The sequence below is a fragment of the Letharia columbiana genome (assembly GCF_014066305.1).
Source record: "Letharia columbiana isolate WasteWater2 chromosome Unknown Sc0000015_s0, whole genome shotgun sequence".
NCBI lineage: Eukaryota > Fungi > Ascomycota > Lecanoromycetes > Lecanorales > Parmeliaceae > Letharia > Letharia columbiana.
In genome coordinates this window covers 338,805-353,527 of record NW_023501054.1, presented here as the reverse complement: position 1 = coordinate 353,527, position 14,723 = coordinate 338,805, and the positions used below count along the sequence as shown (strand labels likewise).

At 46.1% G+C, this 14,723-nt stretch overlaps 6 protein-coding genes across 6 annotated transcripts; 2 read left to right on the top strand and 4 right to left on the bottom strand.

The window, feature by feature from the left end:
* Positions 1 to 1,224: 1,224 nt before the first annotated feature.
* On the bottom strand, positions 1,225 to 2,632 carry HO173_005476 (uncharacterized protein; the record flags this gene model as incomplete). Its single annotated transcript, XM_037307393.1, has 2 exons — positions 1,225 to 1,728; positions 1,829 to 2,632. 2 exons carry the CDS (start codon positions 2,630 to 2,632, stop codon positions 1,225 to 1,227), a joined length of 1,308 nt encoding a protein of 435 aa, XP_037165731.1.
* A 394-nt stretch (positions 2,633 to 3,026) lies between these two features.
* Positions 3,027 to 3,335, bottom strand: HO173_005475 (uncharacterized protein; the record flags this gene model as incomplete). Its single annotated transcript, XM_037307392.1, has 1 exon — positions 3,027 to 3,335. One exon carries the CDS (start codon positions 3,333 to 3,335, stop codon positions 3,027 to 3,029), a length of 309 nt encoding a protein of 102 aa, XP_037165730.1.
* A 3,762-nt stretch (positions 3,336 to 7,097) lies between these two features.
* On the top strand, positions 7,098 to 7,694 carry HO173_005474 (uncharacterized protein; the record flags this gene model as incomplete). Its single annotated transcript, XM_037307391.1, has 2 exons — positions 7,098 to 7,299; positions 7,399 to 7,694. The coding sequence occupies 2 exons, from the start codon at positions 7,098 to 7,100 to the stop codon at positions 7,692 to 7,694; spliced, it is 498 nt and encodes a 165-aa protein (XP_037165729.1).
* Positions 7,695 to 7,717: 23 nt separating this feature from the next.
* HO173_005473 (uncharacterized protein) lies at positions 7,718 to 8,737 on the top strand (the record flags this gene model as incomplete). The annotated part of the gene is made up of 2 exons (XM_037307390.1): positions 7,718 to 8,202; positions 8,263 to 8,737. The coding sequence occupies 2 exons, from the start codon at positions 7,718 to 7,720 to the stop codon at positions 8,735 to 8,737; spliced, it is 960 nt and encodes a 319-aa protein (XP_037165728.1).
* A 1,475-nt stretch (positions 8,738 to 10,212) lies between these two features.
* Positions 10,213 to 10,638, bottom strand: HO173_005472 (uncharacterized protein; the record flags this gene model as incomplete). The annotated part of the gene is made up of 1 exon (XM_037307389.1): positions 10,213 to 10,638. One exon carries the CDS (start codon positions 10,636 to 10,638, stop codon positions 10,213 to 10,215), a length of 426 nt encoding a protein of 141 aa, XP_037165727.1.
* A 534-nt stretch (positions 10,639 to 11,172) lies between these two features.
* HO173_005471 (uncharacterized protein) lies at positions 11,173 to 13,689 on the bottom strand (the record flags this gene model as incomplete). The annotated part of the gene is made up of 5 exons (XM_037307388.1): positions 11,173 to 11,668; positions 11,766 to 12,561; positions 12,623 to 13,357; positions 13,425 to 13,505; positions 13,554 to 13,689. 5 exons carry the CDS (start codon positions 13,687 to 13,689, stop codon positions 11,173 to 11,175), a joined length of 2,244 nt encoding a protein of 747 aa, XP_037165726.1.
* Positions 13,690 to 14,723: the final 1,034 nt, after the last annotated feature.

The following is a 14,723-nucleotide window of genomic DNA, read 5'->3' as shown; positions in this document are numbered from 1 at the left end:
ATTGGATGTTGTTCTTCGGCTCAAGTCAGTCGGTGCGAACTGGCCAGGCAGCTCAGGTCTAGATGTCCAGGCTCCAGCATGCCGACATGTTGTAAATCATCCCTTGCTGGACCGGGTTAGCCGCAGCAATATGCAGCAAGACCATGCAGGCGTCCATTTTCGATGCTGTGTGGGGTCGCATTCCCGCGGAAATAACCTTAGTCAGACCTCCCGGGCCTGTAGATCCTGATTCTGGTGTTGGCGATCCCCTGTCCTCACCCGTTTTATACTCCTCCTGGAAGCGCCATGATCCTGCACGTCGACAATCTGAGTCGGGGGACTTCAAATATGCTATTAACCTAACAACTACCGGGAAAGCTCAGATCGTGGAACCCTGGCCAAGGTCATCTTTTTCCGTTGAAATGCTAAACAAAGATAGATATCAGCACCTCGATCAAACGTTCGTACTACTTTCTCCATCGTGGCTTGTTTTGGCCTCAAGATCTCGGCTACCTTAGTGCTTTCCACTTGCTATGGTGTGGAATCCTCAAATGGCTTATCATAGTACATCTCCGGGCCGTGAGGGCTGCAGCCACTGTACAGTAGCACTATGCAAGTCTCTCGATTAGACAAGCAATTGGCGCATGAGCCGTATTTCCGGTGCAGCAAGTCTGGAAAGCGACTATTCGCTGTACCCCACAGATCGGCTTCGCATCCCCTGCCTGTCACACCCGCGAGCCCTCTGCCAAGTTGACTCCACTCATTGCAACTGTAGCCTATAATGCCACGCTCAAGGGCTCATTCTCCGTTCATGTCTAGCGCTGATCGGCATACCCCGTTCTCATCATGCGCATAATACGGCGGCACCTTGAAATGCTGAGACATAGCAATACTGAAAGTCACAATGTGTTTGCAGCAACTGAGACCGGATCAAACAGCCCTCGTATCTTCATGATCAAGTCGAGTCTAATCCAAAGCAGTGAGCACCACGGGCAAATCGTGTGTCTCTCGCATTGGCTGCCGCATTCACTGTAGATGGACTGGCAAGATAATTGCATACGGAAAGCTGTGTACGCTTCTTTCAATACCGCTCTACTTTTCGAGGCATCTATATCAACGTGGGAATAGGGTATCAACGGATCGAGTTGGGGGTATTGTGTAAGGGAAGCGATCCTCGAAACCGTACTGGATGCGAGGCCGTGAGGGTTGAGATACTTGCGACTACCTTAACTTCAGGCGTGCCCTTTATTGAAGCCCCACCCCTCTTTCCACGCATCCATCCACTCCCCTTTCACCTTCCCAAGAATCAATCCTCAAAAGTCGACTACTCCTACGCGTCTCTTCAGTATCCAGCACCACCATCTTTCGTCCCGCTTTCTGCATCTCGAACAATCCCTGGAAGAAGTCCGGGAGTTTGATTGCCGGGTTCAATTCGGGGGTTGGATCAGAGGACTGAAGTTTGGCAACCCACTCGTTGACAGAGACGAGTTTGGCTTGGAGGTCTGATGGAAGGGAGAAGAGGATGAATGGAAGGAGGGCGGCGTATGTTGTCGGTGAGGGGTTGACTAGGTGGTAGAACTTTGCCGAAGCGGCAGGTACGTCGGCTGTCTCAGTGAACGTGGTTGTCATGGCTTCGATGGTGATCTCAGTCGGTTTGCTGTCTAGGTTGGTAGTGGTGTCTTTGCTTAGATGGCTTGTATGCTCATTCTCTTTCCGGGTCATGGGCTCCTTGCCGAATAATGGTCTCATCTGCGATTGGCATGGTATTTGTTTCCGTGTCAGGACGTTTAGGATACGAGACTCCTCCATCTTTGTCCGAACCGAAGAACGATTCCCCAACACAGCCCACTAATACATCAATCGGTATCCAGTCCACCCTCTCCATAGGCCCAATTCCCTCGGCGAACATCCCAAGTACACACCAATCTTGATCAAGCTCGGAAACCCACCCCCCTGTCTGCCAAACACCTTTGCCCCACTTCGGTCCAGCAACTAGCCCAACACTGCAAACCACGCTCCTCATACCACTGACCCTGGCCGCCTCATCGAGCATTCTCTCAGCGACGTGTTTCGACTCTGCGTATCCCATGGCTTGCGGTAGGGAGTATTCGTCGGTGATGGACTTCGGCATTGGACCCGTATGGGAGAAGGGATAGTTTCTTGCTGTGCTGATCGTTGAGATGAAGAAGATGAATGCCCCATACTTCGACTGAGAGCTGAAGTTGATGAATCGACGCACTGCGTGTATGTGCAGATACTGGACAGACTGGATGGAGAGGTTGAAGTTGACTTCCCAGGCGTTGTGGAGGATATGTGTCACTGATATTAGTAGCTTTTTGTATGTAGGTCGAGGGAGCCCGAAGTAGGGCTGTGATAGGTCGGTCTTGAGAAACGTGACGCGTTCGGGTGAGAAGCGCGCTGGTAAGCCGTTAGTCTCGTGGAGGGTATGTTGGCGATCCAAAGGCGGAGTAGTGTGGATGCGAGTAAAGCCGTATACATGTGCGATGGGAGGATTGGCGAGGACGTTGGTGAGGAGGTGGGACCCCATTGAGCCGGTTGAGCCTGTTGAAATGACCGTCTTCGGGGCATCGGGTGGAGAAGTGAGGGATATATGATAGGTGAGGGGAAGATCTCCGGTGTAGTGCTCTAGCATCGTTTCATCCTTTCTTTGCTGTCGGCTACTTCGTGAGGTAGATTTGGGGCCTTGTCAGCCATTTTCTTAATGGTGAGTGCCAATTAATTGGTTGATTGTTGAATTGGAGCATATCGTCCGCGGCAGGATCCGAAGGTCGTTTCTGCCGACTCTCCCTAGAGAAGAATTGATGTGGCGGACAAGGTCCGTTACTTTTAAGAAGTCTATCCCTAAGGCAAAAGGTCATCTCCGTTCAAAACGTGGCCCGCATGAAGCTCCTCTTCTACGATCGGCTGAAGAGTGCGAATCAAAGACTCCTCTCGGTTGAGACGAAGCATATTCTCTGTTGGTGGTTTTAGACCACTCTGTTGTGCGTATAAAGTAGAGAGTTCTTCCTTGTACATATCAACTGTGTTCATTCGTTGTGTTGTTCCCTTGCATGCGCGTAACATAGGTTTCTCCAGAGAAGTGAAGAGGACAAAATGTTTCGCGATTTTATTGTGGGCAGGACAGTTGTTGGGTTCAGCATCTCAGCCCTATTGTGCTTGGCAACAACTATAAGTAGCAGTACTCCTCCGTAGAAAAACAACAAGCCGTCATCAATTTCATCAACAGTCTTCGTTAGCCCACGCTCGAAGGCCGCCCAGATGTTCTCAAGCAGCGTTTCCTGCTCATCTAGCGTGACCGGGGACATCTTGCTTCGACCGTCAAGAAGATTGTGCATTCTGACTCTTCCAGCAAATGCAGATTTGCTTCGAACACTAGTTGGAAGGGATGGCAAGAACGCCTATAAGAAAGTCAGCCAGCGACCGAGAAATGTTCTTCGGTCCGCTTGCTTTGTAGCCAGTCTTTGGGCAGCTATCGTCAACGCTATATACCTCAGGTCGGGCGGTCCAACATAAGCTAGCGTTTCGAATTCTTCATTCTTCCCAAGCTTCTTCTGAATCCACCATGCTATACGGTTGATTGTGTTGGCTAAAACACCATGGGTGAGGTTGCGAAACTCACCTTCGATACTTGCAGTCTTTGGCCGCGAAGAAAAGCAACGATGAGGGGTTTCTCGCGAATCTCATTGAGAGATATGATACGGTGGCCGTATGCAGGCGTGACAAGTTGGAGTAGGAGACTCCACTGGTACTTTCAAATCACATGGTCACAGTATGAACACAAGGCGTGGTGGGGTGTAAGGATGATGATCCATGAAGGTCTGACTCAGCGCACGGAAAGAGCTCAGGAGTGATTGTGTACAGCACAGGCCCCGAAGGAGATTTTTTTATAATTTAACATAATATAAAATATTTATTATATAAAAAGGACTAATAATAAAAAATAAGATAAAAAAAAAAAAATTAATAAATAAAAAAAATATGAAAAAAATAAATAAATAAAAAAAATACTTTAAATTCGTTTATCGCGTAAGCGATAGAATCGATTATAGTAAGTGAAAAGATAAGCTTTTATTAATAAGGCCTAAAAGGTTATAATAGTTTTAATATTAGCGATTATACGTTAGATAGTTAGCGATAGTAATAATTTTAGATTAAAAGATTTATTAAGATTAAAGCTAATAGAATAATATATCTTATATAATAGATTTATCTAAAATACTGATTATATCGTTTATCAGTTGTTAGAGATAATAGATTTCTATTTAATACTCGATAGAGCGAGATAATTAAGAAAGACTTAGATATATATTTATCTCTATTATCGAGGCGAATATAAGAGATTTTATAGTTATATAACTTAAGATAAATCTTAAATCTAAAATTAGCGAGGATCTCACTCTTATACAATATATAGACTTTAAAATAAAGGTAAATTATTTTAAATATTAAAAGTATTTATAGTTATTAAAATTAGTAGAAAACCTATAAGATCGCTATAAAAATTCGCTTGATTATATCCGGGCTAGTGGATATATAGGAATATTTTAACCTCTATAATACAGTACTTAATATACTATGCATATTCTTATAAAACTATATTATCTATAAGACTTATTAATTTACTAATAAATAGTCTATATAAGTATACTAGATTAATAAATAGAGTTTAAAAATACTATATATACTAAGATACTATTAAACTATTCAGAGGTTAAAAATAAACTCGATTACAGTATTTAAGCTTAGATTATCTTAATAAGCGTAGCTAGTTTATAAAAACGATTACGATATTATATTAAGAGTTTATCATAAAAAAATTAACGTCTATATTAAGTATATATAAAACGTTAAGTAAGTAATACTTATATACTTATCTTAAAAAGTAATCACTAATAATACGCGGTCAGAATTAAATTTAATTATCTTCGATACGCAATAAAAAATAGATCTTTTTATAGATAATAAATATTAAATAATTATAAAGGAATAGCGAGTAGTAGAGTTATTATTATATGAATATAAGTCGACGGATTAGCTATTATTAAGTTATACTTAAATTAAATCGATAATTATTAAGTTAATAACTTTCTTATTATCGACTATATCGAGATATTAAAATTATTAAGGCTAAGATTTATATAATATATATTAAATTTAATTCTTTAAAACATATTAATATTAAGATACTTATTCTCCAGAGTAAAGCGTTAAAGAGCGTCTTTTAATCGCTTACCTATATAAGTCTTTTATATTATTAAAATTAAGTATAATAAGCCTTCTTCTTTTTCTTATCGATATAAACTTTTAGTTTAATAAAAACTAGTCTAATATTTAACGGCGATATCTAAATTTATATTGACACTTATATAGATAATTTCCATTAATTTCAATGCATTTTATAATATTTACAACTACTATTTTACCTTATCTACCGTTATAATAGCGATATATAATATTTTATCTTAAATAATAATAATAAGTCTCTTATTACGCTATAGTAATTTATTAAATTTAATAATCTTATTATTAATAGCTTATAGATTTAGATATAATTATACGAAATATTAAAAAGTTTCGAGTTCTATAAGAAACTAAATTAAAATACTTAATAACACATTTATATAATTAGCATTTATAATAACTTATAAAATTCTTTTATATTAACAATATCTTTTAAAAATAAATAATATAATAGTCAATTAACTTATAGAGCAAGTCTTAATTTATAATATTTAATAATACTAATAAAATTTATTACTAATTAATCTATAATAACACTACTATATTAAGACTTAAAAAATAATTATATAAGTTAACTTAATAATTCTAATAAATAATTATTAATATAACTATTTTAATATTATCTTATCTAATATATTATACTAATTAAATATAATAAAATAAACTACCTAATAAATAATTATTATAAACTTATAACTAATTATTAAATATATCAAAATATAAATAAAATATATAATATTAATAAAAATAAAAATTAATTACATTAACATAAATAACTAAATAACTAAAAATATATAATAACTATAAAAATCACTAATAATTAATAATTATTAAAATATAATACATAAATTTATATATAACATACATTTATATAAATTAAAATAATACGAGGAGCGCACTCTGCAGGTAGCAAGGTAACACTCGGAGGAGTGCCCCGAGTTGAGCACAAGACTCGCCCCTAGTTCACACGTGAAGCCCAATCCAGGCGGGCGTACGTCTAGTCACAAAAAGTGTCTCAGGGAAAAACAGGAAGCGGTGCTTTCAAATGCGCTCCCAGCTCCGGGTTCCTTTTCGAAGTCTTTCTGCACCGCGAAAAAGAAGCATCGTGTACCTCACTCGGGTATGCACATAATGCCAAGAGAGACAGGATCAGCATTTCCTAGGCCAACCATGCCAATCCAAAACGGCATTATCCAGTCAAATCAGACGCTTCTTTCATGCACCGTCGTCTTCCATACCGCAATAGACCTCCGCCGGACATTGCAGCTCGTCCAAGATACATATGAGTGCAGGCCCTTCTCAAGTCGGCTGTCGTACTCCTGGCTCTCGTCCTGACATCTCGTGGGTCACAACTCACGAGGTGGTGCGGAGTTTTGTTGTCAATAGATTATCTCCTGGCTCATGCGGCTTGTATTGCCAGCACAGGCCACTGGCATGGTCCACACGCTGGTGACTACTCAGTGGCCGTGACTACCTTATCAAGATAAGCTCAGCTGAACCGCTACTAGACCAGGGTAACAGTAAGGCAATCAAGTTGGAAGGGGACGGATGACGGCGCGAAATCGCAGCAGTCCGGCGCAGAATTAGGCTGGTTCCAGCGATCTAGTGGAGCCACCCCCCCGTACCCTGCAGGGTGCGATGCCGAGGATGCTTTTAAATCCAAGGCATTTGCATGCCACGTCGAACTCTAACTCCCGGGATTCGCACTTAGATGGCACAGCTTATCTGACACCGGCAGGTTAGCGAACAGTCTCTAAATTCGAATGTCAAGAAACCAGTCACTTTGTGTGAAAAAACGATCACGGATACCAAAAGCGACCTGACCGGGAAATAAAGACGCAATGGTTGCCAACATCATGCACACTCCCGGGTTGAAGTCAATGATCATACCTGAGGGGAGACCGTGCCCTATTCTTGCCGAAGAAATCTCTAATTGGAGCAACTCTAGTCAGGTCTCGACATTCGGCCTGATGGCTTCAGCCCACGATCCTACGATCCTTCGGCCAAGTCCTCGCTTGCGCTGCTACCTAGTTGCAGCCAAACGATATTCGCCATGCAGTGCATTAGTCCTACCGAGGCCCATCCTAGCCTCCATGTAGCAGGCATCATGCAAGTCAGAAAGTAGCATCTTCATTGCGCTGATACTTTGCGCAAAAGGCGCCATCGTCATCTTCAGCTTTGCATTGGGAGCTTCGGTTTCTCGTTTCTGCAAACTTCAGTACATTTTCCCAGCAATGGCGGAAGATGTCCATGCCAGCAAGACCGGAACTCTGTTGGCGGCAGATATCACACTCATACTCTTGAGCGCAACAGCTGTCGCGCTCCGGTTGCTGTCGAGGAGGTTGCCAAGAGCTGGGCTTTGGTACGATGATTATGCCATTATGGTTGCGATGCCGCTGGCTTGGATGTTGCCGATTTTGAATCTCATAGGTTGGTCGAGTCTGAGCTCCTGAGAAAGTCGGGTACGAAATGGCTGATGATTACTTATACAGCGACCCACTTCGACTTTGGCAAGCACGAGGCAGTGGCTCGTCCTGACGCGGCGGAGAAGTGGTACTACATCCTTTACATCTTCGAAAACTTCTATGCTCCGGCGATCGCTATGGTCAAATTCTCGATTCTCCTCTTCTATGCGCGCATCTTCACCGAGCATACCGCTAAGATGCCAACGCAGATCTGGTTCCAGAGAGCGCTGTATGTAATGGGAGCCATTACACTCTTATGGTGGATAACCTGCCAATTTATCGTGATCTTTGAGTGCGCGCCTATCCATTACTTTTGGAATCGGAAGCCTGTCACGGGCCACTGCCTAGACGTTCAGATATTCTTCCAAGGTCAAGCCATTCCTAACATCATCACCGACTTGGTGCTTTTAATATTGCCTTTACCTTTGATATGGAGGTTGCGCCTTCCAATCGAGCAGAAGGCCGCATTGAGCGGAGTCTTCTTGCTTGGTAGCTTGTAAGTCTGAGGTCGCTGGTACGCATCGTCGAAATTAGCGGAGCTAACTCCAGATTCTAGTGTAACAGCGACGAGTATCTATAGATTAACCCTCTTGATGAAGTTGACACAAGTGGACATCACGTGGAACTATGCCGATGCAGCTGTCTGGTCTGCCGTCGAACCCAACGTCGCCGTCATCTCCGCTTGCCTTCCCATGCTTCGACCAGTGCTCAAGCTCATTGGTGTCACCTTTGGTAGCGTGAGCAGTCTTAGCAAGAGCCCCAGGCATACAGCCGGCACGGCTGGCACCGTGGGTAGTGACCACCCGCATCGGAGAACAAACACGGTGCCGACTAGGAAAGATGGCGGACCCTTTGCGCGGCTGGCCGAGGTCTCATCGTCTTCTGATCGGGAGCACGGAGAAGAGTGGGAGCTGTGGGAAGGCCGACGAAGTGGGGGCGTTCAGAAATGTAACCCAATCGGGCGATCAGATGAGAAGGATATGCTGGGTCGAGAGAGTTGGGTGCTATTCCGCGTGGGGCGATACACGTGAGGAATGAGATCTCTCTGCGGGATGATAGAAGCTCTTCATAGCTACTCTGGTCGAAGTGTAAATTATCGCTGTACGTAATACGGGTACATGCTCTGTACGAATCACGAGTATATGCTAAGAGGTAGATAAGAAGAATAGCACATATCTGACACCATTTGTAGTGAAGAGCAGAGAAAGAGACCCGACTCGCCGGATGAGAGCAAAGTTGCGCGAGCGTAAATTATGGCCGCCGTTGCCAAGGCTTTCGATTTGGTAAATCTGCAACGGAGATGAGGGAAACCTGTTACCTTTCCTCTCCAGACTTGTGGCGCCGAGGAATAAAGCATATGAAACGGCGCTGCAGATGCTGCCTTGCTGATATAATTCATAATAGCTCCTCAACCGCATGCGGTCTGGAACGCGCGAGCCTTCCCCTTCCCCCGCCCGCCACCCTAAAACTCGCTGCTCAATCTGTAGCAAGCAAGAGATGGATTTAATAGACCGCGTCATAAGATAAGAGGAGAATCAGCCGGGTCTTTCGGAACGAGCAGGAGATGAGGAGTGTGGACATCCATCACTGAAGAGGTCCAACCTTCTACAACGGTCGTTCGCGGACATGAGGAAGTGACGGCGTGAATGTATGAGCTACACGGGAAGAGAATTGTCGGGTCACAGATGCAAGGATATAACTCGATGTGTGGTCGATGATTTGCAGTGAGCAATACGGTGGTATGAGTCCTGTCTGTGTCATTCGCTCTCGGAAGACTTGTTGACTATCTAATCCTTTCCTGCTTCACCAACATCGCCCAGACCGCAGCATACGTTAACGCCTTCCGACTGGCCGTACCGCGTAGTGCTTGTAGTGTCTATCCACGATTGCACATCGCCTCGTCGCCGTTATCATAACGAGGTGAGTCCGATAATCAATCGTAGCAACGTTTCCGATCCCACTTGAATGGAGCGTTTGCTGCAAGTCTCGGTCTCGACCGCCGACTCGGCTTTCTTTGTAATGGTCACGTTCAAGCGGTACGGTGGGTTGAAGTCTTGAGCTTATGATCGTTGTGCCAGATGGTAGTTGGTGATGCGAGACAATTTGCAGCTTGGCAATTCCTGAGCGAGCGGATACCGCGCGTCGACCATGTAATTTGGGTCCCTTCCCATTGGTCCACAAAGGTGGGTTTCAGCCGGCGTTCATCGAGAAGTCATGAATGGTAGACCTTTTGTTGCAAAAGACTTCGGATAGCAATTGATTCTCCAAGCTGTTGACCGGTCAAGAGCAATCTTCGCGGGGGCAGACATCGTCTTGCAAGCACCAACCTTGTCTTGAACGTGGCCCCATTTCCACACACTTTTTTGGGCCTGGCAAAACAGGATCTTGCATGATCTTTTCACGTAATCGCTGTGCTATACTCAGTATTCTTAACGTCATTATCGTCAGTAGAGTCATCATTGTCATTATCTCCAGTGTCACATCTCCACGTTTCATCTGCAGCCCGTCACTCCAGCGACGACAAGGACAGCCCCTCAGCAATCCCTTCCACATCCGCGTCTGCCTGCACCGATTTCTCCTCTCTCTCTTTGCTAAGATCCTCAGACCCATGCTGGAATTCGTCTGAAGGTCCATGCACCTTGACACCCTCCCGAAACCGCCACCCCGGCACTCCATTCCTCGCCGGGCCCGTCGAAACCACCACATCCTTCGCCTCCACGTCAGTGAAGAGGATAGCCTTGCGGCGCAGGAACCATTCGGGGGCTTGGCCTTGTTGCATCTTATCGTACCATGGGTCATCTTTGGCTTGCACAAGCCAGATACGGTACAAGCGAGCGTAGTCATCCGGTATGAGGGGACATGGCATGACGATTTGCATTATTGCATCTGCTACCGTGACCACTATCGCGTTCCCACCCGTCTCTTGATTCATGCCACGTGGCCTGTTTCAGTTGACGAAAATCGTCCCGGTGAATGACCAATCGTAGCTTAGCTTCTAGCGCGTCCGGCCGTGGGAATCCGCATTTCTCCGCTGTCCCTAGCATCCAAGGTGTGCCGCACTCGAGCGCGCACGGGAGCGTCCAGTTGAATCGAATAAAGCACCATGTCAAATAGGGTAAGAGCCCACTCAGCACTCTAGCTACCTAATAAATCAATCCTTCATACCATTTCCAAACAAATCGCTCCCGCCATGCGCCGAAGAAGGTCTCGTTTTGCCGGTACTGATATAGTGGTCTCATACAGGGACCTTCACAGGCATGCGGGCGAAGTTAGGCAAGTTGAGTCGATCCCTGGTGGGGCAAAGAGCTACTATGGGTAAACGTAAGAAGGGGTTCGGTTGATTGTGCTCTATCATTTACAGTTGAGGAGCTTGGTTCTGGAGCTTGTTTGGTACTCTGACGCTCCGGGCGTTAGCTGGCGTTTGTGTCCCTCGACGACGGATGATGTAGACCGTGGCCTTTTACTACTAAGAGCGATCGATCACAGCGGAACTCATTTCTTGAACTGGAAAACGCTGCCTGCGGAGTACCTCTGCCTGGGTGAGGATATGTGCGATGAGTAGTCCGATAAAGCTTTGGCGGCATGAGCTTATGAAGCGACTCGGTGACCCACAGGACGCAGCGTATGTTGTTGCGTATTTCATGAGCGAAGCACGCAGGTGGATAGAATGGCAGACGTTTACTATTGGTGTGAGGGCGACGATATAAGCTTGAAGTTGGCTCATACCGTCAGAAATGTAGCACAGGAACTGGTGAGCCATGATATCGGGCCTCTTGTTTGAAGTGTAGAATGTATGCCATGTATTGATTTGGCATCCGCTGTGTATCTTTCTTCTACGCCCGTTTCGCCAGCACATCATGCCTCTAATCGCAACCAAAGCAGATCCCCAGGAACCGCAAACACCGGACCAAGCTCTCGGCACTGCAGCATGTTTCCACTGCCCCATTACAATGTGCTCCAAGCTGCATTACCTTCAGCACAACTATATGTCGATCATGACACCCAGTATCCAGCTCACATCTCGCGCACGTCGCTACGGACAACCTTCATCCGACTGACAACTCATTAACATGCCTCGAGTCCGCCTCATGAGGAAGTGCCTGCCCCGAGTCCACCTCATGAGGAAGTGCTTGCCCCGAGTCCACCTCATGAGGAGTCCCTAGCCCCGCTTCGGATGCATTCTTGATGGAACCTGGCTCACCGTCTTTGTATGTCGGTCGCAGCTTGCTCTCTCCTCGTTCTCGCCTGTTTTCATTCGCTCGCTTGCGGGCGAGAAGGTAGACGGAGAGGCCCAGGAATGCTAATGCTGCAACTCCACCTACTGCGCCTCCGACACCTGCCGCTGTGCGGTTCCTTTTCTTCGGCGTCTCGAGCTGTGGCGAGGCCGACGCAGAAGGTTCGACTGGCGTAGAGGTGTTTGATGTAGGATTCAAGAATAGACTTTCAAGATTCTTGCTACTCCATGTTGACGGATACCTCACGCCAGCAGCGTAATGGGCGGCAACAGGACTGGGAGCAAGATACGGCGCAGCAGTAACGTTATAATGGTTGGTCCACTGCAATGCCGTCAAGTCAAATACCTTCACACCCTCCCAGAATAAGTCAGTATCATTTATCGCGGCTGACCAACTGGCAGCACTTGGGTTCAGACCACCAATACTCAACATTTGCCGATTACCGACGATGTTACATGTATGAAACATTCGTGGGTCCGAAGATGTATAGTTGGCTTTGAACCAGACGAACGAGGGTAGAGAGAGGACGTAGACCTCGTCAAGGCCTGCGTTAATACTTTGAGAGGCCGATGAGTTGTCGTAAATGTTGCTGCCCACTTGGCCGCCGTATAGAAAGATTTCTAGGTAAGAGAAAATGATGATTAACGTTTGATTGAATGGAATATAGCTAGAGTCTTATACCGTAAGTAGAGTTGTCGCCACCATTGACTCCGACGACGCAGAACCTATCACGCTGACTAGGGACGTCTCCGGTGGCCTCTTGGTAGTACCACACTTGAGTCGATGGGTCGAAAAGTGATATGTTAGACATGGGGAGATAAGCCGCACCGTCTACGAATTGAGAGATATTGGGTGATATCTGCCCTCCGAACGCCACGAGTAAACCAGCAGTACCCCATGTGGGCACGTAGGCGGTACCGCTGAATTCCGCGGTCCCGTCTGGCGAGTACGCTGTCGCACTGTTATTGGACCATTCTTGAGATGTGAAGTTGTAGAACTGCAAGCCAGGGATGGGAATAAAACTGTCAATGTTCGTCTTCTGACTTCCGCGGTTGCCAGCATATCCGCCAAGGTTGAAGCCACCGATATCTCCAGAGGCGACGGAACCTTGAGTGGGACGGGTTATACTGCTGAACACAGAGCTCGACTGGTCCAGGGCCTGCCAGGTCCCACCGTCGCTACTCGGAGTGAAAGACCAAAGTGACTCGAGGGGAACCGTAGTGCTACCCACCCAGGGGTTTAGGTAGCTGAACTCACCGCCATACGCGTACACGGTGTTGGCGGCTACGTTGGTCCAGAAGCGGATGTAGTTGAAATTGGGGCACGAGCCCTTATTGATGTCCTGTATTTGAACGCCGTTATTCTTTGATGATGTTGAGAAGGACGAGGATAGGTCGAGCGCTAACGTCGAATTCACTATTGGACGTTCGCTATTAGCGACAGTCCCCTACGCATTCCATAGATGGAAAGCAACAGAATATACCGATAGCGCGCTCGATCACGCCATCTATCGACCGGGTCGCCTCGCCGCCATCAATGTATAGGGTTTTGCCGATAACGAAAGCTGTCCTGGTTCAGTGCCTGGTCCGCGTCGTTACTAAGGCAGACTCACAGCCATGGAAAAACCGCCTGACAAGCTCCAAGCTCTGCTCCTGGCGCGGAAATTTGAACGAGCTGTCCGTGACAGACGAAGCGATCGAGGGCGCCACCAGCGCAATGAAGACGAGGCCGAAAATGTAGAACAGCATCTGGCGACCTTGAAAGTGCGCGATCAAATTCTAGATATGAAGTCTAGGACGCCATAGCTTCAGGTCAATCCGAGACTGAAGTCAACGATGCTGGCAGATGTGTCTTGGAATAGATTCGAGCTGAGGATAGATCCAGTATTCAGGACCCTCGGAAGCAGTGCGAAGAAGACTGGATCGAAGCTTGCCGTGAAGGCTATGCCATCAGACTAGGAGGTGTGAGAGGATGTTTCATGTCTCCGCATGAACCAATTAACAGTGCACAAATGAAAGATTTCGTCATCAGGAATGTGTTACACTCGCAGAGAAGGAATATTGTGCGGTCTTCCGCAAGACAGCCTTGTGGAGATCTCTCGTCTTCTGTGCGGGCAAAGCTTAAAACGACCAATCATGAAAGACGAAGCTGGAGACAACGTATTTGACATGTGGAAGGGAATTACTCGGCTTCTAAAATCTTAGTAAGCGCGCTTTCCGGGTCCTCATATTGTAGCAATCCCACTTGTATGGCGAATCATCTCCGGGCGGTAAGGCGTGCTTACTCGGAAATCTCGCAGCCCCTTGATTCTTGTTGACCCGCCAGATAGGTCAGTCTTAGTAGGAAGAAATACGTGGCCTCGCAAACCCTCCATCCTTGAGGTTGGAGTAGAGCGGTAGGGTGGCAGAGCGCCGCGATTCGCTGGTCGCTTCCCCCTTTCAATAATTGATCAAGGCCGAAAGGCTGTGTTTCTTGTCCATGTAGCATTGCATCGTGGGATTTTCAGAGTCAGCACGGCCAAAGGAGCAATCGTCCAATCGTTGGTCTAGGCAGAAAGGCTGTGTTTTGTTGTCCATGTAGCATTGCATCATCGGACTATCTGAGTCAGCGCTGTCGAAGAAGCAAGACGCGTTCATTAATACTAGACGTGTGCCTTGCAAGGCCAGCGAAATGCAGCTCTTTTCGACCAGCGTTCTCATGTAGACAGAGAAAGGCGGTGGTCAGAGTTTGGCGTAGAGAGTAATGGGGGCGAAAGAGGCTCTGCGTAATCGGATTTACTTAT